The 27,183-nt window shown below is 50.8% G+C and overlaps 1 protein-coding gene across 4 annotated transcripts in view; it reads right to left on the reverse strand.

Moving 5' to 3' along the window:
- GRIN2A (glutamate ionotropic receptor NMDA type subunit 2A) overlaps nt 1–27,183 on the reverse strand; it is a 62,864-nt gene that overhangs the window by 29,388 nt on the left and 6,293 nt on the right. For all 4 annotated transcript variants that reach the window (XM_039367927.1, XM_039367930.1, XM_039367928.1 and 1 more), the window contains one exon: nt 25,965–26,387. In XM_039367927.1, coding sequence (XP_039223861.1) covers nt 25,965–26,387 — 423 coding nt within the window. The remainder of the gene's footprint in view (nt 1–25,964; nt 26,388–27,183) is intronic.

A 27,183-nucleotide genomic window follows, 5' to 3' on the forward strand; every position in this document is an offset into this window, starting at 1 on the left:
ACCCTCAGCTGGATAGAGAGGTGGACACTAGAGGGGCTTGGAGAGAGACACCCACACAGAGAGAGAGATGATGATGGTGATGAGGTTGAGGATGGAGATGGTGAAGATGGGAAATGGAAATATATATATGTGGAAACTTTTGCTTAGAAGGCAGAACACAAACCCTCCCAGTTTTCCATTGCTTTGTTTTCTGGAGGTGGGCTAAGATTCTCCATCTCCGTGTATTTGGTGGGGAATCTCTCCTTCCTTGAAGGTTCCTCACCACTGGATGCAGAGCTGCAAGTTTCCATCTAGCTCAGGGGTCTCCAAAGATGGCAACTTTAAGACTTGTGGACCTCCCAGAATTCCCCATCCAGCCATGCTGTAGAGCCTTAAGGTGTGAACAGCGCCATTCTGGCTAGGGAATTCTGGGAGTTGGTGTCCACAGGTCTTAAAGTTGCCCAGGTTGGAAACCCCTGATCTAGCCTGTTGGTAGCTCCATCGTGCCCCCTGCTTCACTTCCAAGCATCAGGACATCTAGACACGACAAGTGTTACACTGCATGTATACTGAACGCAGCAACGGCCAGCTCTGCCCTAGGAAGGGCATCCTTGGGCCGGGTCCTTGGGGATCAAGGTTCGAAGTCAGGATTCTCATTCTTTGTTCCTCATTCTCTCTAAACGGGAAAATATGGCGCAGCCTGGTAATCAAAACTTTCTCAGATATTGAAAATAGATGAGCCTAGCCCTCTTTCAAAAACAAAATGAAAGCACTTTGCCCTCAAAAGAATAATTCTTGCAGATTCAGCGCCTCGTGGAAGGAACGCCACACTTTCCATACCGAATTGTGCTCAGCTGGGTTTGAGAGACTTTCATCTTAGATTTGCTCAGTTTGATGTTGACTCAGGCGCCAGGCAGAATTCAGAAGTCACGCCATGCTTGTTAAGTGAGAGCAGGAGTGAAGAGAGGCATCGAAACTCTTCAGGTTGCATAAGCATCATCGCCAGCCGTGCATCTACGTGATTTGCAGATAGCAAAACGAAAGCCCTTCGATAATTTTCAGGGGCGTGGGAAGGAAATCGGGGGGGAAAGTGAGGGGCAGGGAGCACTAGCGGCAATGAAACCAAACAGGGGGCCTGCCCAGGATGGCTTTGGTTTTGAGGTCACTTCATCTACACGTCTGATGAACGCCAGGAGGCTCCTGAGGGAGGACATCCGCCACTCCACAGCCTGGACTCGGGGGGGGGGCAGGAAAGCCAAGCCCTTTGGAGAGGAAGTGCCCTCACTGGCCAAGCAAGGCCCCGGCCAGCCACGGAAGAATGGAGGGATTTGCAGAAGAGGACCATTTGAGCTCCTCTTCACCCCCAGGATCCGGCCTACCTTGCCAGGGTCTGCAAAGCGAGAAGAACCAGTGTCCAGACTTTGTGCTTCTGAAGCAAACTCTCCATCTTTAGCCATTATGGCCTCAGAAGCTGCAGCAGAGCAGGGATTTCGTCCTGCTGAAGACGCCCCCACTTGAACCTGCACAGACGACTGGACAATCACAAGAGCAGAAGGGAAGAGCGAGAGGGGACGGAGCAGACAGGAGCTGCTTTCAGGCTTTCCCTCCAGAGGGGCATTTCTGCATGTTTTTTTTTAATCTCAAAAGTAAATGACTCCTCTTTGGGGGGGCCCTGCCCCCCATCAGTCTTCCTTCCATTCTCATTTGCACATAAGAGGTTTCCAAGCCCATCCCTGGCAAAGCTCCTTCACCAAACCACCTTAGGCATTCTCTCCTCAGTGAAGGAACACGGAAGGGAAAAATTAATTTGCTTCATAAATCAGAATACAATAGGTTAACGTGTAAAGCTGAGCAATTAACGAAAGGACTTTTTAACAAAGGAATTAAGTTCATTCCTCCTGTGTGTTGCAAACCGGGGGTCCTGCTGCAGAGACCCCTGGTGAAGGCAGGGGTCTTTTCCCAAATAGCCGGGACATCAGAGCCAATTGCCTTACAGAAATCCTCATTATTAACTTCTCCCCTTACATCCAGAGGCTCTTCCATTTAGCCATCAGCCTGGAGAGCCAGGCCTTTCTTTCCAGCTCCTACGGCAGATGAAGCGCCTCTCTGCGGGGCCTCCACAGCTGCCCTGGAAGGGCCAGGACCAGAATCGAAGGGGGACAGAAGTCGGGGAGGCTTTATCCAACTTTACAATTAGCAGTAAGCCATTTTCCTCTCCCTTTGATGCTTCCTGCTCTGCTTCGTTGTGCAGCGGCCAGAATTCATTTTGCAGCAGTCTCTCCAAAATTGCGCCTAGCCCTTTCCTTCCCCTCTTCTTCCACCTGTTATCCATGTTATAACCCCAAGAATTCTGGACAGACCTGAGGCCTTTCAGCTCCAAGCCGGAGAATAGACGAAGGCGGCAGAGCATGGGAGGCAGCTTGCAAACAGAACGTTCTCAATCCACCCGTGTGGGGCAGCCCCGGACCAGAACTAAGGCAATCCAGCCTCCGAAGCTCCGGGGCTACTCTCGTCTAAGCCCAAGCCTCTCTACACAACTGTTGCCAAGGATTTTTTAAAAATACCAATATTAATAGCCAGTTGAGGAAAAGGGAGCAGGGACGACTGAAGCATCTCCACAGCCGGGAAGGGAGAAAGCACCGGATTGTCGGCCACTATACATATATCTGTAGAGGACATTCAGGAGATCTCTAATCTGTTATATTCTAGGAGGGCCGAGAAATAATTATGTATATCCATGGGGCTGTATAACAATACTGACTTTTTTCTGATTTGGAGAAAGATTATATAGTATACTTCTTTTAAGGAAGAAAACCTAGTGATATTTTATTTAATTGGCAGCCAGGAAAATGATAGTTTTCCAGCCGAGTTTCTCCCCAGGCCTCGTCCCTGCGCTCAGCATCTTTAGCCCATTGAGAGCTCTGGATACACAAGTACACTCATTATCTCTCCACACCCCCAAGGGAATTAAGTTAAACAAATGTTTTGCATGTATTCCAGAGAGGATCTCCCTGCACAGAGAGGATGCTGGAGATCTGAGATGGCTTCCCACTCACCACCCACCCCCTGTCTGCCTGCCTGCCTGCCCTTGGTCTCCAAGTTGGTTCAGCACTTTCCAGAGCAGCCCAGAACGTCTCCCTGTAGGCAGCTCTAACCCCTTGCAATGCCCCCCATCCCTTCCAGACTCTCTCAAGGCAGACAGTGAGCCATGTCACTGGGCCAGATCCTGGGGTGGGCACACCAGCACTCCTGATGAGAAGATCACCAGGTTGGAGGTGGACACGGAAGTGGACACGGCCCAACAATGAGATGGTTTTAAAATGGCAGGAGGTGGAAGGAAGGAAGGAAGGAAGGAAGGAAGGAAGGAAGGAAGGAAGGAAGGAAGGAAGGAAGGAAGGAAGGAAGGAAGGAAGGAAGGAAGGAAGGAAGGAAGTTCTGCCACATACACCCCATCCTATAGAGACTTCAGTTCAGCAGGATTAAAGCCCTGGTGCCCATCAGAAAATGATGCCCTGGGGAACATCAAAAAATTGTGGGTGCCTGTGCCTCCACTTCAAGGCTGCAAGAGGGTGTAGTTCTGTCCCCCCAACAGTCAAGCAGGAGAAGCTGGCCAGGAAGCCCCAGAAGAGCCCCTGCAGCTGCCCAAGCCCCTTTCTTCTCCGTCCAACAGGGAGGAAAAGGAGGAGAAGTGATGCATTAAGGTTAGGAGCATCCCAGCATTTTGCTGCCTCTGTAGTTTTTCTTTTTTTCCCTCCACTGCTCCTCCTCCTCCTCTCCCCCTCCATTTATGGTTGTTAACTTGCATTAACCTCCAGATGATCTACTGAAGGAAACAAAAATTAAATGCTGGCATCTTGGGAGAATCTCTTTAGAGGCAGGTCTCTTATCCCACAGCAGGTTGACCGGCTAGAGATTAAGAGGGACCCAATGAAGTGGGGCAGTCACCTCGCAGGATCTAATCATCACAGCAGCCAGTCACGTCCAGAAAAGTTATTTTAAAAAGAAAGAAAAAACAACAACTCCTCCCTAATCAATTCAGAAAATCCCTGAAGCACGAGAAAGCAAAACAGAAGCCCGCTTTGCAGAAGAAGCCATCTTGGGGGAGAAGGGTAGCCTGGACCAAGCACAGCCTTGGGGCTTCAGACCCAGGAACCCCAGATGCCACTCTAGCTAACATGGGGGGGAGGGGCGCTCTCTTTCCAGCTGGGAATTGTGATTTGATGGAATTAGGGTGGGTGAAAGGAAGGGTGGGTCTTCTCTAGAATTAATCGCAAGCAAATGGCAGGCCAAACAATTCCTTGATCCAAGGCAAACGGGGGGGGTCCACTCCTTTGCGGAAGCAGTTTTAGACAGCCCCCTACTCTTACACTTTCCTTCTCTGGATCCCCCCTATATTCTGCTAGCCCCTCTCTTTTCCCCTCTCTCCTCACCAAGTTTTCTGGCTGGGGTATTCTGGGAGTTGAAGTCCACATATCTTAAAGATGTCAAGTTGAAAAAGACTACCCTCCAGCTTCTCTTCCCACTCACAGCAGTAAAATTCCTGGTTCGGTTATCCTTTTTTTAAAATTTATTTTTTTTTTTTTCTGTTCTGGAAAAGGAAGGGCCTGGCCTTTGCCCCCAATGCCGGGCTGATAAGTCCCAGGCCTTTTCGTCTGTCACCTTGAACAAATGCTAAAGAGCTTAGCCAGCAACATTGGGCTAATTAACATCAAATCAGCTCTAATTGGAAGTGAGTCACCAGCCTTTGCTCCTGGTGGCGGCACCGCGGAGGGGGGGATGTCACCAGAAAGGCTGGCTGGAATTCCAGAGGAAGCAGGCAAAATTACCCCCCCCCCTCCAAGAATCTGGTCTGAAGCCGTCGGAATGGAGATTAGCCCAGCCTCGGACTTTAGAAGCCCACCCACTGAGATGTAAATGATTATTTTTATCTGGAATCTGGATATTAAGCCAACATCAAAAGCTCAACTTTGCAAAGTGTCTGTCATTTCAGGCAGTGCACATTTAGGGGAGACTGGGAGACTGGGAGGCAGAAGTAGGGAAGTCAAGCAGCCAAAGTCAATTTCATCAGCCACGTAGCATGGCTGCTATTGTTATTATCTTCTTTATTACCCCTCTTATTGGTATTATAATGAGGATTAATAACAACAACAACAACAACAACAACAACATTGCTTTGCATATACACAGAGAGCTTCTGCCCTGGAGACAAATTCCTTGGTGTCTAATTGCACTTGGCCAAATAAAGTATTTATTCTATTCTGTTCTGTTCCATTCCACTCCAACCCACTCCAAGCTATCCTTAATTTTTTTTAATTTATTTATTTTTATTTTTATTTGTTCTGGAAAAGGAAAGGTCTGGCCTTTGCCCCCAATGTTCTATTCCATTCCACTCCACTCTGCTCCATATTTATTTTGTATATTCTATTTGTCTGGCTGCTGGCCCATCCATTCCCTCCCCCCCCCCCAGGACTCCTGCAAGCCTCTTTTGCACAATGGGTTTCCAAAACAGGAGCCCTTGCCTCTCTCAAAGCACCCGTCTTCGTCTCAACAGCCTGCCTTTGAATACAGCCCAGTCCGCTCTCAAAACAGCAGCCCAATCTTTCCATTTCTCTGGACATGCATCCCGACTATGTTACACACACAGAGAGAGAGAGAGAGAGAGAGAGAGAGAGAGAGAGAGAGAGAGAGAGAGACACACAGAGCCTGCAGCTTGGCTGAGCAGCCAGGGGTAGATGAGGGAGGGAGGGAGGGAGGGAAGCCGAGGAGCTGGCTTATCCCTTAGTTTTGGAATTGTGACATTTTATTATGCATTTTTCCACAAGTCTCCTTTTCTTTAAAACCTAAATAACGCTACTTTGTCAGGGAGGCATTAGATTGTGAGGGTTTTTTTTTTTTCCCAATGTGGCTACTTCTGAGATGTATGGACCGACTCCCAGCAGGTTGGCTGGGGAATTCTGGGAGCTGAAGTTCGCACATCTTAGCGTGGCCAGGTTTGAGAAACATTGTGTTAGATTTTCTCGTTTTGTTTTTACAATCCATTGCACCAAAGAGCTAATTAAGAATCTTCTCTGTCTCCAATTAAATACTATCTAAAGACCGAGCAGATAAAAACTCAGAGCCAATTCAAAGTGTTGTTTCTGTGCACACACATCACTAATTTGTGGCAAGCAGCCAGACAGAAACTGTAGAGTAATTCTAAAGAATTAAAAAGGCCATTTAGCGCAATATTAATCTATATGCAGACATACAGTTTATCGAGGCAGAAGCTACACCTGCCTCAATAAACTGTAGCTGTGTACATGTGTGTGGATAGGGAGTGTAAAGGGCATGGGGGGGAAACCAAGTCTCATTTTTATCCCTTGCACGGAAATGCACATTAATTCCACCAGTGTCAGAAACTGAAGCTTTACTATTTGCATCTGGCTAATACATCAGACGTTTGTTGACTTTTGCTATTTGCTGACTAAAAGCAACTTTGGAGAAATGGATGCTCCCAAACTGTTTATTCTGCCTCTATAGCATTCATCTATCAGTTGCTATTTCCAGAAGCTGTTTGCCACTTCTTCAGGTCTGTTGCTCCTCAGAAGGAACTTTTTTTTAAAAAAAAAAAAAATGTAAATAGCAGGAAAAAATGATGTAAACCAATGGATTCACACTGAAAATCGGGAGATGGATGAAGGGATGGATGGATGGATGGATGGATGGATGGATGGATGATGGATGGAAGGAAGGAAGGATCTCCATTTTCTCTGTTTATGTCCTGCAAATAAAGCATCCTTCACCAGATCAAAGCAATTTTTAAAGTCATGTCAAACTAATAAAAAAGGAGAACCGACACAACCTTTCCTCACACGTCAAAGCTGCACAGACACAGAAGGACGTCTCAACCGAACTGTGGTGCCCTCAAAGAAAGGTTGGAGGCCAAGTGAAGTGGGAGGGGAGGAGAGAGAACCATTCCAGCTAGCAAGCCAAAATCAAATTGTTCTTAAAAACATTGTGCTGAGATCAAGCAGATCAGCTTATCCCAGGCAGCACTGCTGGAGGAGCTGCCAAGATCAGTAAGCTCAGAAACCCCCAGCAGCCTCAGCCACTCAGCTGGAACTGCATGGATGAAGTAGGATTGTCCTCCGAGCACAATTTCAAGATGCTGGACGCTGCACTGAAGACCTTGGGAGGCCATCTTCCCACCAGTTCCTCAGCCTTGCCTGCTCAAGAGCCCCTCACCCAGAGTCTCCCACCCACCCCACCATCCCCGGAAAAGAACCCACAAATCTTGGGCTGTAACGGCTGTGACCTCTGGGATTCTGGACACAGCAGTCCTGGGTGATCACTTGGTCACTGAGAATCCATGCATCAAATCCACCCGCTTGTTATTCTTAGTGGGCAAAGAGGGAGGGAGGGGGGAGAAATGGAAGACAACCCCTTCTTGCAATTAGTGAAGCTTTGTCTGGAATCTCCCAAAAGCCATAATTGGGAGGGAGGAGGCAGCAGAGCTCCAGGAACATTCACTTCCAAGGCCAGATCTGCAAGCAGCAGGCAAGCATGAAGACGCCCTCTGCCTTGGCCATCACTCAGTTCTAGTCATGCAAAAAGGCTTCTCCACTCTGATGGAAAATTTTCTTCTGGAGAGTCTTTGCTACCTTCTAAAGAAGAAACAGGGGATCCCTCTGCTCACACCCCGGCCGGAAACATCACTTAAGCCCAGAGTAGGCTGGCTCGCTCCAGTGCAAAGGTGGGATTCAGCTCTTTTGCTGCCTCTCCACACACCATTCCCCCAGTTTCTAGCCTCTGTTCCTTCAGAATGTTCCCTGAAGTCCTGCCATCTCCTGGATTACCTTCAATTCTAGACCGCTGACCTTTCCTCAAGAATTCCACAGAATGCAACATGGATGGAAGCGACCTATTTTGTTCCTGCACCACAAAATACAACCTTGGGGAAGACCACCAATTCACCAGGAACTTTTGGTTAGAGCGAGACATGCTCCTACTCCAGGTCTGCCCTGCCAGGCTCAACGTCAACAGAGAAAGTGATACTTGTTTAAGTCATTGTTAAATCTGCCCATTAAGACCCACAAATCAATTTGCGAAAAGCTGTGAGTAGATTAAATACAGGTAACGTCAAATGAGCAGCAGTTGCAACCTCCAGTGATGGAGGCCAGGAGGAGACATTCTTAGTCCCCAAATGCTTTGTTTTTTCTGTGAACTCTGCAGCAACCTCCCCAAAACCTAGGACAGGGCCATCTTTGCAGAGAGTAAAGCTTTTTTTTTTTTTTTTAAGAAATAGTACTTACTTGCCTGCACTGTATAAAAACATAATGAGAAGAAAAAAAAACAGCCTTCAAGTTCTAAAAATGTATTACAGTTCTGCCCCACACGATCCTTTAAAGAACTTTCAAAGTCACCTGTCTGCTAACAACAGCGCCAACGCCCCTAGCAAGGGGAAGAGAGTATTTCTCTGTACTCGGCAGGGCTTTTGCAAAGAAAAAAGGAAGCTTATAAATAAAATTGTAATAATCTTTGGAAAGAGGCAATCCAGAGAGATTCTCCAAAATAATGTAATTCTGCTTATTCAAAATTGCAGCCGCTGCTGTAGGCCGCGCAAGCAAGCTGCACTTGGGCCGATGCTCCAAACAACCCCAAAAGAGGATTGATTCGTTTGTCATTCATTTTGTTGCTTTTAAAACAGTTCAAGTATTTTGGTGCGAAAATAAAGAGCGGAGATTTCTCTTGCTTCTTCGGGGTCCCCAGTCTGGGGCTGCTTGTGCACTTCTCCCCTCCCACGATGAGCCTGCCTCGGCTGCTGAGGCCGAATCCTGCCCAGGTGCAAAGGCCTGGCACCTGCCTGCTCAGAATGAAATCATCTCTCTGGCTCCCTGGACAGCCTTTTTGGGCTCCAGATGAAAATTAAACTCTTCGCTACTGCTGGCGATGCCGCGGCTGTCCCGGGTGAGCTGATGTAATTCTCTCTGAAATAAACCAAGTGAAATGTCCGTTTTTTTATAGGAAAGCGAGCCTCAGCAATAAATAACATTTTCACAGTGCTCCTGACTCTCCATCTGCCAGGGGAGATAAAGTCTGCACCAAGAGTGAAGGCAGCCTCCTTGCCGAAGGAGCCTGGACAAGGGCTGTCCCTTCATAGGAAATGCTGGAGGAAGGGACCTTCCCCCTCCCATGAATGACAACCCCCCCATTTAGAAGCTGCAGAAAGCAGCTTTCAGACAGGACTCTCCAAGGGGAAAAGTTTGCTGGGGATTTAAAATGCCAGCTCCTCATCCATTACATCAAATTGACATGGATTTTAAAGAAATAATAATTGTTGGCTGCATGGCCCTAGGTTTATTTAGACATGCACCCACGGAGGGGGAAATGGAAAATTAAGAAAGCAATTCCTAAGAGAAGACAGCCAGCTCGGTTCAAATTCTGAGGTCCTCTAAGCCGATGATTTTCAACCTCCAGTCTGCAGACCCCGGGAGTCTGCCATGTCATCACGGGGTCCACGAAGGCTTGAAGAAACGTTATGAGTTAAATCTTGATTTAAGTCTTGGGGGTCCGTAGCCCCTGTCCGTGGTGAAGAAAAAGTTGAGAACCACTGCTCTAAACCGTTTGATATCACACAATCGTGGTTGGTCTCTACCACTAGGATAGAGGGATCCTTTGAGCTGTCCAAGGTTCTGATCATCACTGTACCTTGCAGTCCTGAATTATTAGATGTTGGGTGAAAAAGTACTTTCTGGTATTTGCCCAGAGTCCCCCCCCCCGACATTTCTTTGAAGGTTCTAGGTTCCTATAGGGTGAAGATGGGTGCACCTCTCCCCAAGCATCTTCTCCATGCTAGTAATCCTCTTGTAAGCTTCTCTTATGTTCTTCCTTCATTCCATTTTTTCAAATGATGAAGTATTGCTTGCTTAAGTTGCCCATTTTTGTCCCTTTTCCCAATCCAGCAGAATTTTTGTTTTCAGCCGAGGGCTCCGAAATGTCCCTTTGATGAACTCCATCATTTTGCCACCGCATCTGCTCACAGCAGAGACCACGGACGGTCTGGCATCGATCGATCAAGTGTCACGGTAGGGCATTTCCATTTAAAGCCCTTCACTTTTTCCGCGCAAGCCTCATTCCAGGGGAAAGAGCCTCTTGCACAATCAAGAGCCAGATGTTTTCAGAAAAGCCAAGAGCCAACCGAAGCAGGGCCAGGTGTGCCATTCAGGGGCGTTTTATTTATTGCTTCATTTAGGGCATTTGCTGGGCATCTTTGCTTCCCACCTACAAATGGCCACAGAACGTGCGGAGGGGTTCTGGCGCAGCACTCAGAGGGTCGTCGGGCCTCAGGAACTGCTGGAGCTCCCCCCAAGACAATCTCACAAAGAGGAGCATCTCCTTGGACCCTGCCACCCCCATCCCCCTGATCCAACACAATGGCAGAAGGGGTGCAGATGCAGCTCACACTTGCTGGATGTGTGCATGGAGCTGAGTCTGCTGGAAAAGTATGCAAAGAGGCTTTGAAATCCAGAACGGATCCCGTCTTCATGTCAGGGAGCTTGTGTTCGTCCATGTGCATGTTTGTGTGTATGTGAGAGGTCACTTCTGCAAGACTGTCCATCAGCAGAGGTTTGGCTGAGCAGGCCCTTCTGAAGCCCATCCCTCCCTGATTAAGCTAATTAATTGGGGGGGGGACGTTTGGCTCACTTGCACATTCCGTTGCTGGAGTTTCTGTCTTTGCATTTCAAACAAAGAGGGAAGAGCTGCCAAGGTTTCCAGTAAGCGCTCTATTAAGCACGGCAGTTCTCCATTTTCCAACCTCATCCAGGCTTTTTCCCCAAACCGAGATGTTTAAGACATCAAGAAGCTTTGATCCATCTGCTCGGTAGTGTCTTAGCTGCCACCCCTGCCAGATTGGGAGAAGAGAAAGTGGAGAAAAGGAGGAGGATGGAAACCATTAGAGGGAAATGAGGCGTCGATTCGAGTTCCATTCGTTACTCTCTGCTAAATTATCAATGTCCGAATAATTCATGCTCAGCTTGGCTCCAAGCAGGATAGACATACTACATAACTGCCAATTAAGAGCCAGGTTTTAATTAAATGGAGTCTCACATGAAATATTTCTGTAGACTTCTCCAACTTCTCCTTCAGGGGGTTAATTCTACGAAACTCTGCTTGAAGGCAGAATTCGCACTGGGACAACTGCAAGAAAAGGATGGGAGGAGGCTCAAGACAATGGGGGCCTCATCCTACCCTTCCCTCCTTTGGTGGAAGCTCCCCATCTTTCCTGGCCTCCAAAGCTTCCCTCATTTCCATCCCCCTCCATGCCTTCTGCTGAGACTTTGCCTTCCTGCTCGGCAGAGTTAGACCTTCCGCTCCTCCAAAACTCTCTTTCCTAAAATACCTTCCACGCAAAGCCAGAGAGAGGAAGTGCTTAATTAAAGGGCTGAAGCCAACCTTAAGATTGTCCAAAGCTCTCCATCTGAGGGACCAAATTAACTGCACATTCAGACAAAGAGAGAAAGGAATCCATTTTCACACAATGCATAATTATTTATTTATAATACCAGGCAATGCACAGGATTCACCTAACAAAGAGCTCTCTATATCAGGGGGGGGGAGGGAATTCAATATATTTCCTCCTTGGTTTTACACTTTGCCCCAATCAGGAGGCAAGGAGTTACCTACATTTGTAGAAATAAAGAACAGACGAGGAAGAGATTAGGACAGGCGCAAGTAATACCCAATATTAAAAAAAAAAAATACCATCAAACAGAACTTAGAGAAAAATCAGCAGTCTGCTCTCCAGAGTCTTACAAGAATTGCTTTTTTATCTACTCCTGTGGTGGGTTTAATTTCTATTTGTTGTCATTCATTAATGTTGTTATGAAACCTCTTAAAGAGTGTAGATGTGTGTTTACAGAGGAAGAGCAGGATCACCAGGTTCCTAAATAAAGAGCAAATATTCTTGAATGCTTCCAGAAACTGCTGATTGCAGAACCCCAAGGGGGCTCTGGGGATGGAGAGGCAGCCTTCCAAAGAACGGGTCACGTCAGCAGCTCCAGAGAAATCTGCATTGCCATCGTGAACTAGTTCCGCCGACCCAGGTCACCAACTGCCGTCTGCTAGCAGAGGGCTTCCAAGCACGAGAAGCCTGCCCAATGCACCTGGGGAGCAGGTTTATGGATCTGGTTGGTACAGGGACCTCTAAATTCAAAGGCCATCTCTCCCCAAGCAGGGGAAGACTTCCTGAGCGTTGAATAAGGCACGGCTCTGACCCATTCGAGTGCCAACCCCTTTACGCAGCAGCCCCATCATAAAGCCTTCTCATTCTGGAATGGATGCTGGTCCTGGCTAAGATCAGAGCCTCTTCACAATGGAGCCCTCGGGATGGCATCGGTTCCTAGGGGGTACTGGAGGGTGGCATCTTGAGCACCGTCCCTTTGGAGGCTGGTGATCCTAGGAGGTTGCTGTCGTGTTGACACTCCCAACAAGATCATGAGGGGGGCTGCTTGTCAAGAGCAGCCTGGGAGGGCGGAGACATGGTTCCCCTCCCCCCAGGGGGGAGAGAAGGTGGCCAACTTACCCATAAGCAGAGAGGCTCCAACACAGGCCAGGACAGAATCACCCAGCTGTATTGAAGCCACCCTCGAGTTGCTTCCTCTGATCCAGGTCCTCCAGATGCTTTAGAGCTCCCGATCCAAAGGCCATATTGGCTGAGGATGATGGAAGTTGAAATCCAACACATCTGTTCTTGGGTAAGAGAAGATCTTCACTGGGACAATGAGCAGAGCCAAATTTTCCAGTGGGCAGGAAGACCAACCACTGCAACTGTTATTAATAATCAGAAGGACAGCTTAAGTGCCCCGTGAGGCCTCTGAGGGTTTATCAGATCCTTCCTTGGATTCCTTTACATTTCAATACAGCCAGTTTAATATCCTGGAATTCTAATACATTAACTGCTTCTAGAAAATTGAAGGGTGGGAGGAAAGACGACAATCATACGCACACCTCAGGAAATTAATCTCTTAACTGGTAAATTACAGGCCTTTATCTGAAAACAGCCTAGAGACTCCGATTCATTAACAGGAATAAGCTGTGATTAACTATGATTGTTTTCTCTTCCTCAAAATACATGCCTGCTTGACAATTAGCTGTCAATTAGACAGACAAAAAAAGGGCCCGATATTATCTGAGATTACTCAGAAGCTGCCCTCTGCCAACGTGCAAAGCTCCCCGGGAGACGCCAACCCTCATCTGGAGGGGGTCCCCCACCTCAGAATCAGAGGCTGCCTGCTGGGCCTCAGGAAGGGCTCTGTTGGGGGCACCCTCAGCCTCTGTGAGAGACCCACGTAGACAAGGAATGGGCACCCAGGACCCCTCTTTTCTCTCCCCCAAAGCCCCTCCGGGCAATCAGGGCCAGAAATTGCTTGAAGGAACCCAGCACTCTGGAGAGCTGGTGGAGTTTGCTGTTCATGACCGCCCGTGGGCGCTGCTAGCTGGCCTGGCCTGGGCTGCGTGGAGAGACGGTCTCTGGGAGCATCCCCGGCTGCCAAGAACATCTGAACTCTCCTGGGAAAAGGGGAAAGAAAACTGCTCTGCAAAGGGAAACGTCTGCATTTCTGAACCCGGAGACAGAAGCCCCCTTTGATCAGCTTAAGGGGTTGAACACTGTCCCGAGAGGCCATTTAGAGTTCCTGGCATTGCCAGTTCCTCTCTCGCCTGGCGCAAAGCCAGAGGCTCACGCCGAGAGGCTTTTCTTTCTGGGGCCAAAGGTGGTAAAAGCCATTCTGGCTCCCGCCAGGTGTCCCTGAGGTCCTGCCAAAGAGCCAGGCCAGCGGCAAAGCTCAACGGCCGGCTTTAACCACTAGCCCCTCTTTCCCGAGAAATGGCGGCTGAACCAGAAGAGGAAGCATCGCGATATTTGCTGTTGGCCTCCTAGAGTCGTACCAGGTTGGGCCTTCTATTGGACCAGCTCTAATAAAAGGAGCTCTTCTCCTCTCTGGAACCAGGTGCCCCTCACTCACTCAGCCTGCCATCCCCTCTCCAGGACGGGCTTGATGGAGACTCCCTCGGTCTGCCCTGACTCCAGGCCCCTCTCCCGCCCCCTGCACGCCGGGCCAAGAGCGAAAGTCTGCTCTCTGGAATATGGGAAGAAATGCTGCAAGCTGAATTTCTCCAGATGAAACCCATCGGCTCCCTGAACCTCGCTTTGAAAATCTCACTTCCGGTCAATACCGCCAGTTCAAGCGTGGCCATTATTAGAGGGGCCTTCTTCCCCACTCTGAGGCCCAACGCCAGCCCCCTCCCTGCCTTTGCCATCCCAAACAGAGATGCCCAGAGCCGGCTGGAAGGCTTAGCTTTGCCCAGGGTGGGAGTATTGGGGGACAGAGGGGCCCAGACATGGCCATTCCGGTTCAACAGGTCTGACACCCCCCCCCCCAATGCTGACTACGGAAGGGAAAGCTGAGATTTCCCTGTCTGTCCTCAGCCAGAGCCAGCCCCCTCCCACTCTTCATGCAGGGAAAGTGAAATGAGCCCCAGTGAGGGTCCTGGCCTCTTCCCACAGGGAAGAAAGTGGGAGGGGGAGAGAAAGATTCCCCCACAGCCCAAACAACGGTGGCCAAGATGAAGGTGGGCATTACTCACCCAAGACTCCCTCCCCAAGATTGCTTTAGCGGTACAAAGCGAATGAGATGCACAGGTTGATGTCTCTCCAGAGACGCCTCCACACGCAGAACTCAAAAACAGAGGCTCAGGGAAAGGGCCCCCTCGGCACAGCACAATTAGGGAACAAGAAGGGGCTTCGTTCGCAAGGTCTTCACAGGGCTGTAGGGGAGACTCGTGTGGAGAATCCCCTCGCGGCAGGCAGCTGCCCCAGGAAAGGGGCTCCATTGAGTTGGGAGCATTAGGAGCAGGTTGCTGACGAGGACCCTCAATGTCTGCCTCAGCATCCCTTCTTCTTCTGATCTGACCCCCAGGAACACAATTGCAGGAATATGAGGCGGGGGGGGGAGGAGGATCTCGTTCAGACCACATTCACCCTGCGAGTATCAACTGTGCCCCCACCCAAACTCCCAGGCCCTGGCCAGGCTGGCAGGGGAAACTGCCCATTCCAGCGTCCCTCTTTCAAAGGACAGCAAACATCAGAGCTGAGAACGTCTTTGAAGGCCACCTAGGTGGAAAATGCCACCTTTAGTAAACCTGGAACCAAAAGCTGGGAGTTCACAGCACTTCCATGCCCAGAGGTGGCACATTCCTAACACCAGTTACTGGCAATTCGGGAATAAGCTACCTCTGGGCGTGGAAGAGGCTACTATTGAATCAAGGGTAAAGGAAAGGCAGGATTGCTCTAGATGCAGCCACACGTCACCCTGCTGAATGGCAACCGGAGGCCCCTGTCTTCTTGGTCTGCATCAACCCTAGTTGTGAATTACACCCCCAGACGAAGGGAAGGTCCTCTCTGTCACTTCCCCATCTGATTCTTCCAGGATCAACCTTAAAACACGCAGACTCAAAGGATCTTCTCTTGGCCAGTTCCAACAGACTGGATCCCAGGACATGGGCTGTCCTGGCCCATCTTCTTTCAGCCAAACCATCCGCCCAGGGACATGGGATGCATGAAGAGCCATTGCTCTCACCCATAAGCGATCACCAGAAAATTGCTTGGACGTGCTCCAAATCAACCTTGCCTCCTTCTGAGAATCATTCCCCAAACAGTGAACTGTAAAAAAGCATCTCAGTGGACCATCCATCATATTTCCACACAAGGAGACAGCTCTTCTTGCAGATCTCAGCTGTGGCTTCCATGAGCTTCAGATCAAGTCTCTGGGGCTCCGTGGAGAGCTCAGGAATGGGGCAATTCAAGTTCCTCCCAACCCCTGGTCTATGGGCAGACACCACCAACAGAATCACTTTGATTTTGTTTCAGATGGAAGATGCGAAGCTTTGGAAATCAACTATGGAGGAAAATGTTATTCTCCACAACATTCCATGGGTGAACAAAGGATCATTTCTCCAGCCTTGAAATCAATTGCAGGCCACCTACAGTCCTCTTGTGCATTGGTTCGGGGTCTGTCTGGCCCAAAGACTCAGGCCCACCAACCGTGGGCCACTAGGAGCAGGAGGCAGCCAAGGCAGCAGCTTGCCCAAGGCCAGGACAGGGCAGCAGAGAAGGGCCTCCGAAGTGGAAACTTCATGTTCAGCTTCTTGGATGAGATGCCCCCCTTGCAGTCCTGACATTTAGGAACAAATCTGACAGTTGCACATATGACTGGCAGGAAAAGGCAGGGGGAAAAAAACCAGAACTGCAGGGAGAGTAGAAAAATGAAGCAGCGGCAAGGAGACCCTGAAACACAGAGCCCAAATCTTCAGTTCCTTCTTAGGGAAGAGTCTTCACTCGGTCTCTTCCGAGCCGTCCTCCTTCTTCCACGTAGAAACCATGGGAGGAAATGTGATTGAAACCTGTGCTTCCACCATCCAGATCAGGAAAACATGGATCTTGTTTTCTTCATATTCACGGACTGTACTTAAAGAAGGTGCTGCCCCCAAATTTTGTCTCTCTAGGCAGAAGAGGCAACATTTGTGCTACGGTGAACAAAAGCCAGGCTGAACAGATGTGAGGGTCAGCCGAGGGCCCATTCCTGAAAGGCTGGGCGGTCTGAACAGGTGCCCAGAGGCCATCTGGGGCTGGAGAAGGGCAAAGGAACCATGGCTCAATCCCAGAAACACAAGCCAGATGGGATCCTCTTCCCACCAGGCTGCCAAAGGTGTGACTTTGGGTTCTCCTGCACTTGGCATTGTTAAGGGAAGCCCAGATGGCATCAGGGACCAAGGATGTCTTCTGTCGGCTTGGTTTACTTCCCAGCTGCATCCCTGCCTGGACAAGACGCTCCGTCCTACAGTCCTTCAGGGCCAGGCTGTGCCCGGATGGGATGATCTGAACACATTTCACTTGGCGCTGTTCTTCAGAAATGGTTGGCGCTTCAGCTGGTGACATTCAGCTATTTGCAGATATTGTACAAATATGGTATCTGCTGGCTTACCAAGAGTTGGTTTTTTGGAGGGCCATCTGGAGTGAATTATTGGGTCAGGCATGAAGATTTGCCAGAGACCCTGCCTGAAGGTCCCACCTCTGCAGATGGAGCCTTCGCTCATCCTGAGCCACTCCTGGGGAATGTGAGCGAGGCTCTGTCCAGGTCCTGAACATCTGAGCTCTTTTTTTAGAAAAAAAAAACTGGCCTTAAAGATGCAGATGTTCCAACCTATTAATTAAAAAGAGCCATTCTGAACATTGTAAATTGAGGATTCTCAAATCTTTGGGTCACTAGTGAAAGAGCAAGGAGGAGGATCTGTGTTCCCTGATGCTCCAAGCAGGAAGGTATCTAAGTCTACCGGGGGCCAGCCCTTGGAGGCTGCAGTTCCTTCTGAATTCAATTTGTGGGTCTTCAATGTTCAGGCACCCCAAAAGCAATGTCCTCAGTCCTGGGACAAGCCTTGAAAAAATAGAAGGAAGTGGGAGATACAGGAGGTGTTCTCAAAAGCCTAGCACATGGCCAAAGACTGTCCTTATACTGAAGCGCCAAGTTTTCTGCTTCATCCAAAACAACCTTACTGCCACAGAGGAAGCCAAGATACCTTCACAAGCAAAGTACTTTGAAAGACCAACGGAAACAAATGTTCTAGGGACATAAAAAGCAGGGAACACTTTATGTGTCACAAAGGCCACATGGAAATGAGGAAGCTGGAGATGGTATTTATGCTGCACGGAGGCGCCAGAATAGAGAGATTTCTTTGGCTGGTTCAGGTCCAAGAGGAAGCAACACAGAAGGTCCACAGCTCCATTCAAGGGTGGCTTCCAGACAAGGAGACTTACATTCAACAGGGATCTAAACTTTTGGCCAAGACACATCAGGACTGAGGAACGATATAGGTCCTGGTTAGAAGGAAATGGCATTTCCCAACTGTCCATCAAGTTTGGTCTCCAAATCATAACCTTCTCAACTCAAGGTGAAAGCCAGCAAACCTACCCTGTCTTTTGTCTTTGAGGTAGATGCTCTTTATGACCATCAACTCTTCTGCGGATACATCTGAGCCCCTGTTCAAAGCCGTCAAAGCAGGGGACGCATTCAATCTGGCCCTTTCCAGCAGGGCTAAGAGAACGAAGAGCCATCAAGCCAAGCAATGTTCCCTTAGATGGTAGAGAACTGCTTCTTAGCAACCTCCTTGTAACTTCAGCAGAGGGAATATCATACTTTAATCAAGGGTTGCACAACAAAGCGCTTTCTACATAGACAGGCTATAAAGTGCCTGGAGCGGCCTTCGCTGCTCAGATGACAAAGAAGCGGGAAAAAGAAAGGAAAAAGATCCACAAGAACATGGAAGGAAGGCTCAAGGACACATCCTAACTGCTCAGTACCTGACCGGAACCCATCACTTGGGAGGTTTTCTATCACTCGCTGATCTCCAGCCCCAACATCGAGATCTCGGTACTTCTTAATTAAACCACCTTGACCTAAAATGTCCCTCTGCATCAACGGCAGTTTCAAGCTCTCAACCACATTTGTAGCTGCTCCATCCCTGGGCACCATTTGCCTTTAATCAAAACCTAATTGCGTATAAGAATGTTTTCTTGCAGATAAATTGGGGGCAGGGGAGGGAGGGGTCTGAGGTTGTTTTAATTAAGAGACTTGAGCAGGAATGGAATCTACAATCAGTCAGGACAAGCTTCTCATTTCTCTCCAAGTTCTATCAGTCAACCCACAGTGGCCAATCCCGGTCACCAGTCCCCACCCAGCCCCGATTCTGGGCAATTTCTCTTGTCCTCGGTCTTCAACCAGGTGGCCAAGGATGGGGCTGCTCAGACGGTCAATCCTGAAGGACCAGGACAAAGCTCTGGATGTTGGCCAGTCTGCTTTGCAGCCCATCAACTCTTGAACCACGATGGTCCTACCACTAATTTTCTCCCCAGACGGCGCTCTTTTCTTTCTTATTGACTGTCCTCCAGGCCACAATTTATCTTTCATCTAGAACCCACATGGAACATAAGACATTATCAAGCTCACTTGGCTGTGTCAGCTGTTGTCCTTTTGTTGGTCTTGATAGCCTTTCATTTGATTTTCCCTGCTCTAATTTATTAGATGGGTTCCATTTAATTTTGTTTCATAGCAGAGACATTTTTATTTTTCTTGAATGGTAAATTGCTTTGGGCAACTCTGGACCCTGAAAAGAAACAGCTCCTCTCTAATGCAAGCCTTTCAGTGCCTTCTCTGTGGAAGCAAGCGAGCATCAACTGGCCTGGGTGTTTGCTTACTGGAAGTTTTTAAACTGCTTCCCACGAAGATAAGGAAAAGGAACTCTCATCTGGGATGGGCATAAAATTAGCCACAGGATTGTCCCAGGAACTCAGTAGCACAAAATTATCTCTCTCCTTGTCTTGCTGAGTTCTATTTAAAGCCGAAGTCTGCTAGAGACCCCCAGCAAAGGGTGAGATGGGGATGCTTCAGTTGTTCCTGCCCTCCACCCCCCACTCTCTTCCTTCTCAGAACAGAGTCAGTCCCAGTTCTGGCTGTGTTTTTACATCACGCTGGTTGTATCAGCTCTCTTTGGGCACTACGACGCCAGCCTCTTTGCAATCTGCCAAAAACTTCTGCTAACTATCTGTATAGATCTCTGTCTCTTTATTAGTAAATTGGATACGCCCCACCACTTCCACACCGGGTCTTCTCAGCGTGGCTTACGACCACCTTATCGGAGCAGGCCTGGCGGATAAAGGTGCAGGTGAGGGAGGCAGGCCCAACCCTCGTGGAGTTCAGGCCCCAAAGCATTTTGGCCCCCATCGCCCAGCCAGGCTGACTGGCATGCGGCAGGTGGATGCAGTGAGTGGTGGAGATTTAGGTCGTATTTTCAAAATCTATTTTGGGTAAACACATCCTCCCCCTCTTCTCCAACCGGGTGGCATTTAAGGCACTCTGTGCCCCTCTCAGCAGTGCTGAGGACCAAGTCCTGAATTCTGCATCCCTCTGGCCACCCTGACTCCCATCCCATCCACGGCGGCTGCTTTGCTAGCCTGCAAGAAAGCAGAAGCAGCCGCTCGAGGCTACAGCATTGACTGGGGGGGGGCAGTGGGGAGGGAAGCCTGCCTCCTAGCCAAGGGAGGAAGGTCTCCCTCTCCCGCTGACTCCAAGGGCAACTGGTCAGCCACTGTGGGAAATAAAGCACTGGATCAAAACTAGTGGGATTCATTCTTTGGGCTTACCTCATCGGAAAGCATCAGAGAGAGTGAACGTGGGCAGAGAGAAAAGGAAGCAGATTGCCAAATCCTGCCCCAGGGAAAAAATTCTCTAGAAGGTGTGGTGTTTTCCTCAAATAAACAAACAGACAGATTGTCAAGCGCTCCTCAAATAAACAGCATCAGCCACTCCTTGGAGCTGACTGACAGCTCTTAAAATGTACCACTTTGATCTCCTCTTGGGCTCCCTTCCAGCTACCAAATGGCTCCTTTTCACATCAGCCACACAAATCCACCACTTTGGCTGTTAGGTGCATCTGACAGCTGGTAGCCAAAAGCCATCCCAAAAACAGCCAATGTTTTGTTATTTACTTGGGTGGATATGCTGAACCACAGGTGGGGAGGAAGGATGCTCCCCACCCAAATGGATGGGCCCGACTTGACCCCAGGAAACATGTGACGGTCAAAATGCCGATGTAACGATTCTTGGTCGGGATGAAAGAGATGCTCCAAGCCACGTCCAGAGGGCCGAAAACCCAGGTGGATGCTGTGGTTTTTTTTCTTAGCAAAGAACCATCTCTGACCGGCCCTGCCGCAGCTGCAAGAACGGAGGTCTAAGCTGCAGGGTGAAGCCACCTCGCTCAGCAGCTCCCCAGTTTTCTAAGCCAAGTTCCTCCGAGTTCCTTCTTGCAAGTCCAGGGTGTGATGAACAGCAAGGAGGAGATTGCAACCAATTGGGGGGTGGGGGTGGGGGTGGGGGTGGAGAGAGTATGCATGGGGCCACTTGGGTAATGTTGAATCAATTACATAAGCTGAAATTTTGTAGCTGGATGTCAGCCGTTTAAAAAAAAAAGGAAATCCAGCTTGTGTTTTTATTTATTTATCTTTACTAAAATCTATTAGCTTTCTTGCTTGGAAAAAAAAGCGAGAGAGCAACCCATATTTCCCATTAAGGAAATCTGCAGTTTTAGCACGAGTCCAGCAATGTGCAACCCAGCCTCTTTCCAAAGCTGCTGGAGCTGCTGGAGTCAGATTCCATAAGGGAGAATCTCCACCCTAAGCACTTAGCACCATGAAACATTCATGGCTCCCTCCTTGGCCCTTCATGTTCTTGCCTGAAGGCCAGCCTGACCAACTGGCCCTGTTCAGAACATGCCATCACTTCCAAGGCTTCAACCACTGCTGAGAAAATGCTCCTGGGGGGGGGGGTGAAGGGGAGAGGAGGAGGAGGAGGAGGAGGAGGAGGAGGAGGAGGAGGAACTGAATGGATGGAGGGGAGACTCAATTTTCAGTTCATCCATTTATGTATCTCCTTATCAGATCCTACACCATTGGTGATCTGCTTTGTAACCCTCCTAACACTTAAACCCACCTTTCCTAATTTGCTCCCTGCAAATTTGCTCCCCAGGATGGTTGCTCTGCAGCAGGGCAGGGTTTCTCAGCCTTGGCAGCTTTCAGATGGGTGGACTTCAACTCCCAGAATGCCCCAGCCAGCAAGGTAGGGAGTCTTGAGTTTCTTTCTGGTGCTTTCCGCTTTCCCTGGACTGATGGCCATTTCTCCTCCCTCAGCAGCTCATCCATTCCCTTCCCAGAATTGGTTCTGCTACGTTCTTTTATCCTGCCCAGCTCTGATGGGGGTGCTGAGACTGCTAGGCCCGAGGCAGAAAGCCAGGGAGACCCCGCTTTGGCCTCTCTGGCCTATGATACCCCGAATCTGCCTCCTCTGAAATGGAGACTCCTGCCTGGGATGGCCTGAGGAGCTGACCAAACCAGCAGCATGGCTTCGTTGAAGTCCTACACTCAGTCCTAAATCGTGGCTGCCCATCACAGGGCCTCAGTCGAAAAGTTAAATATGCTGCTTGAGTGAGACTGTCTGGATTCAGACAACCAGCAAGCCAGAAAGTACAGCTTGGAAATCACAACACCTCCCTGGCCACAACATGTGAAGACAAAGAGCAACAAACCCCCTTGATTGTGCCCTGAATGCAGAAACAGACCATGTTTCCCCCGACTTTCTCCCACACAAGTCAGAGTCATTGTTGAGGGGGCAGTGTACCGGTTCCCCTGCGTGGGACAGCAACCAAGGTTTACCTGGGTCCAAGGCGCAAGTGGCTTGCCTGGTTGTGAAACGTTGCGCTTTGTGCCTTTAGTCATTGAGGTTCCTGAGCCACGTTTACTCACTAAGCGTGCCGAAGAGACCCAGCCAACGATGGATTATAGAATAAGCCATAAGTAAGCAAATCAAACTGTGCTTGAGCGCGTTCAAGTTCAGCCTTTGATCCAAACACTCCCCAAAGTCCTTCAGCCGGGCACTTCCCATGCCAGTTGGCAACCGACGTGGGCACAAGCACAAGTCTAAATATAGTCATGTGCCAATCTTTAGTTATTTCCTTGCCACCCACACAAATCACAACGATGCCCGGGGTTCCCTACGCAAGAGAACTGGCCGCAAGGTCGAGGGCTACGACACAGAATTGTGCCACAACTTAAAACAATAACAACTTTGAAGGCCTCGCCTGGTCTAAAACGCCTGGTCAAGTGTTCTGCTCCCCCCATTGCGCCAAAATGAAAAAGGGAAAGAGAAAAACTATTAAACTGTCAGATCCGGTTAAAGCTAGCATGTTCTCAGGCACCCTTAATAGATGACAAAGCGGAGAAAGAAAACATGTTTGACAGAACCAATATGGACCGCCTTCTGTTTACTCCATATAAATAAGATGCCTCAGTCGTGCCCAAGGAGCAGGCAATCAGCTGGAGCGTTCCACTTAAGCCGAATTTTCCCAAAAAGAGAGGAACCAAATTGGCTCCCAAGACAAAGCTCCTCTTCCTATCTCAAAAGAGGGGCTGGTTATCCACCTTTGGCAGAAGTTCAAGTAAATTCCCGTGACTTGGACCACCCTGAGTCTGTCCTTATGAGGGGAAAGACCCCAAAGCCCCAAAGGCAACTGGTAAGATCCACTCACCTGCTCCACGGGAACCTTCTGCCTCCCAGGTGGCCAAGCTGAGCAAGACGCCAGGCTTCCGTTTGGGGAGGCCCAACAAACCCTCAATCCTGCAGCCAGGGGCCCCCTTTTGATTGGGAGCCGAGAGCGGATCGAGGCCTGCTGAAGGATGAAACCTCCTCGGGGGCGGTCCCCTCGGGTGGCAGCCCAAAAGGAGCTGTGGGACATGATGCAAAAGAGGACCACTCACATGAGGGGGGAGGGTGCACAGGTCTCCCCAATTCGGAACTTTTACTTAAGGGGAGGAGGGAGAGGAGTATAAAAGGAAGTGTAGGTGCTGGGACAAATAAGCCTGGGGTGCTTCCTTAAGCAACGAGGGCTGCAAAGCTGGCTTTGGGTGAATTCATGGAAAAGCAGGCAACCAAGGGGTCCGGAGGTGGCCCTAGACATTCCTGCAGGATGGGAGCTCAGAGGAATCTGAGCAAGTCTGCAGCTGGGAAAGGGTTGGGAGGGACCCCGACACTCACCCGCCTCGTCCTGGGGAGGGAAGGCTGGCCTAGAAGAGCCCTAGACCTGAGTGAGTCTCTGGGCCTGGTGGGTCATGGGGGAGGGACCCATTAGCCTCCCTCCAAACCCTCTTGGCCCGGCCCACGTGGGGGGGAGGCAGGCAGGAGAGGCCCCCAGGACACACATTGCACAAACAGCATTGAACGAAGCTTGGTTCACTTAGTTTCTACAGCAGACTGCGAGTGGCTACGTTCACACAACTGAGAAGGTGACTTCATGTCTCAGTGCCAAAGGTGAACTCAGCCCGTCTTTATGGACTTCTGATCAGCTTCAGCCAAGAAGAACTGGGGGATTTGAAAGAGCTGATCGTCTCTCTGCAGCAGCTCATCCCTGCCGGGGAAGGCCTGCTTGTTCTTGAGGCCCCTGCACCTGCCCATCCCACGGCTCAGAAGCAGAAGATCCAGCTGAAGACCCTCGGTGCACACGGGCCGTGCCCACAAAAAAGGCTTCCCGCTGAGCACCATTGGAGGCCCAGCATCAGAACAAGAGGTGGACACTGGATGTTGTCCAGCTGCCAATCCCTGTGGAAAGGAGGAGGTGAAGGGTCCCCTGGGGCCCCCTCCTGCCCGACTAGCTGCCAACCCTGTCCACACACCTCACTGGCGCAATACTTGCAGCACTGACACAGCATTTTGGGTGAGGAAAAGTGACACACAGGCATGTGCGCACGCACACACGCACACACACACACACACACACACACACACCCTGGATCCAGGTCTTCTCTTGTTGAGAGAGAGAGAGAGAGAGAGGGAGGGAGGGAGGGAGGGAGGGAGAGAGAGAAGCAGCCTCTGTAGTGAGCAGAGCCTGGGAGGCAGAGAAGAGAGATAACCTGGGGGGGGGGGCTTTTTTCTCCTAATCTCGCCTTTGTTTTTTTGGGGGGGAGGCTGGGTGGCCGTGGTGAAGCAGGCTGCGTGAGCTGCACTAAGAAAGCATTTCTTGGAAAGCCAGAAGCGGCTCTCAGTCAACCAGCCCTCCCTGAATCCTCAACTCTTTACATAAGTGGAAGCGAGATTGGCTCACAAGCCCTTTGGGAGACGTGGCGGCAGCCGAGATTTCGGGGACGGCAGCAGCAACAGCAGCAACACGACGCCGGTGCAGCTGCCTGTCCACCGGCCGCCCTGCAGAGGCAGCCCTGGAGGTGCAGCGGAGGAGGCAGGAGGCTCACCCATCCCCACAGGTGATGCCCCCCCGTTACATTTCAAGGGACACAATCCTGCAGCGGGCAGATCTCAGCCAAGATCGATCAATCTGGCAGGAAGAGGAGATCTTCTCAGCTGAAGCAAGAAATATGGAGATCTCACCCCGCCCTGTGGGTGAAGAACGATTCAGAGGCAGCAGCACGTGTAAAGGGCTCCGGGAAAAGGTGCTGGACAGCCTAGGGATCATCCCCACCGCCGGAGTCCCGGAGCCCCAAGAAAAGCCAAGCACGGTCCAACGGAACAGGGACACCAGCTCCAGGCTTCCCTGGGGCCTGCAACGCCAAGGCACGGGTTTAAGCAGCGCCCACGAAGTGGCCCCTGACTCTGCTGGAGTAGCGTTAGGGCTCATTCGTGCTACATCTGTACATCATAAGTGTCTCCAACAACGTTTGGGAAGCAGCACAAGACCCTCAGCCACAGAAGGATCCCTGGCCTAAGAGATTAGGGGGGATGCAAGAAGCAATTCCTTCCCCCCTCCCTCCGACACCATAAGCAACTCCAGGCTCCTTAATCTGGCAGGTAAACCCAATTCTCCAAAACAGACACTGAGGTCAGCAGGAAGAGTTTCTTGTACACCCAGGAGAGAAAACAGCCAGCCTGAAAGTGAGGCCCCTGCCAAGGAAAAGCCTCTCTCTCTGGGCTGCCCCCCTCACTCTAAGTTCTCTCCTGGCTGGGGGGTCAGGCCAGCAGCTGCTTCTCCCCAAGACTTCCCCCCTTGCTTGATCTCAAGAGAAAGGCTTCTGCTAGGCCTCCCCAGACTGGAGCTGAGTTTAAGGAGCATCATCTGGGAGGCGCATGTACAGAAATAGTTGGAAGGGACCTGGAGCTCTTCTAGTCCAACCCCCTGCTCAGGCAGGAGACCCTAGACCACTTCAGATAAATGGACCAGCCAGGCCCCGATTCTACCAAGGATGTGGAAAGCAGCAGACGGCGCAGAAGGACATGGGTTGCCAGCACCTCCTTCAGGGAAGGTGTGATTGTAGCCCCCCCCCCGGAAACCAGAGGCCAACGGATGGAAGCCCCCTTCCCCACCCTTCCACCCGCCCCTCGGTCCCTCTTCCCCCCTACCTTCTCTGCCATGATCATGGAGGAGCCCCCGTGGATGCCCAGGATGGGGATAAAAGTCTGTGAGGAGATAAAATCCAGAATCTGGGCAACGGCCTCCTGGCCGGTGTCGTCTCCGAAAACCACCCCGTGGATCCTGGTGCCCGAGATCAAGTCGCAGATGTGGGTGATGATGCTCTTGGGGTCGGTCTGGTTGATCAGGAGGGGCACCACGTTAACGTCAGTGGGGAGTCTCCCGGCCATGTCCCGGCTGCTGAGAGCACGAATGTCTCTTTCTGTGACACTCGGGGTCCTTCCCAAAATGACTGCAACGTTCAGGATCGGGGAGCTTCTCTCCGCCCCGTGGACGAGGGCCAGATCCGCCAAAAACGCCTGGAGCACCAGCAGATTCCAGCACACGCATGCCATCTTGACCAGCACCATGCCCTGCAAAGGGGGCCAGAGTGAACTCGGGCGCCCTCCTGCTCAGCCAGAGGGGCCGGCAGACCCATTGGCAAGCAGACCCCAGACCACCAGGCCCTATGAAGGGGTGGGGGTGCCGCATAACGCCCCCCTGCCTCCCCCCAACTCTCCGCTGGCTTCAGAGCAGAGCCACCAGCCTGAGCCACGTCGCATCTGTGGAGGAGCCACTCTGCAAGACCCCTCCTGTGCAGACAAGGAAAGAGAAGCCGCCCAGGCTGCGGGGCGAGGGACACACAGTGACGGGGGGGGGATCGGGGAGGGGCTTCTACCCATCTAAGAGAAGCCGCCGAGCCGGGCCAGGTGCCCCTTTCTGCCTGCCGCAGCCACTAAAGTGGAACCAGCAGTAGCTCCTCGGCGGGGGATCCTCCGGCCTCCTCTCCAGTGGGATGGCTGACTGCTCAAGCTAAACCAGCCGCAGGCACAGGCAGGCCGATGGCAGGGTTGGGGGCCCGAGCTCAGGCCTCTTCCTGGAAGGACCCCCTCCCACCCTTGCCATGCCTCCCGGAGGGACTACTGCTGCTGAGACAGGCCCTCGCCAAGGAGTCCTACATCTTCCCAGCCAGACCGTCCTCTCCCTCCAGCCAGGGGGGGCTCAGTGTGCCATCTCCAGCGACCCTCCCCCAGTTTCAGCAAAGCATGGCTCCTCAAAGATCTTCTTTCCCCGGGCAGAGGGGGTCGCTGCAGCCCCTGCCCATTCCCCTCCCCCCTTTGCAGACTGCATTTGGATGCAGCCTCAGAGGTCGGATCTGTTGCAGGGCAG

Source organism: Crotalus tigris, unplaced genomic scaffold (assembly GCF_016545835.1).
Source record: "Crotalus tigris isolate CLP2741 ecotype Arizona unplaced genomic scaffold, ASM1654583v1 scf7180000020608.1315917, whole genome shotgun sequence".
Lineage (NCBI taxonomy): Eukaryota > Metazoa > Chordata > Lepidosauria > Squamata > Viperidae > Crotalus > Crotalus tigris.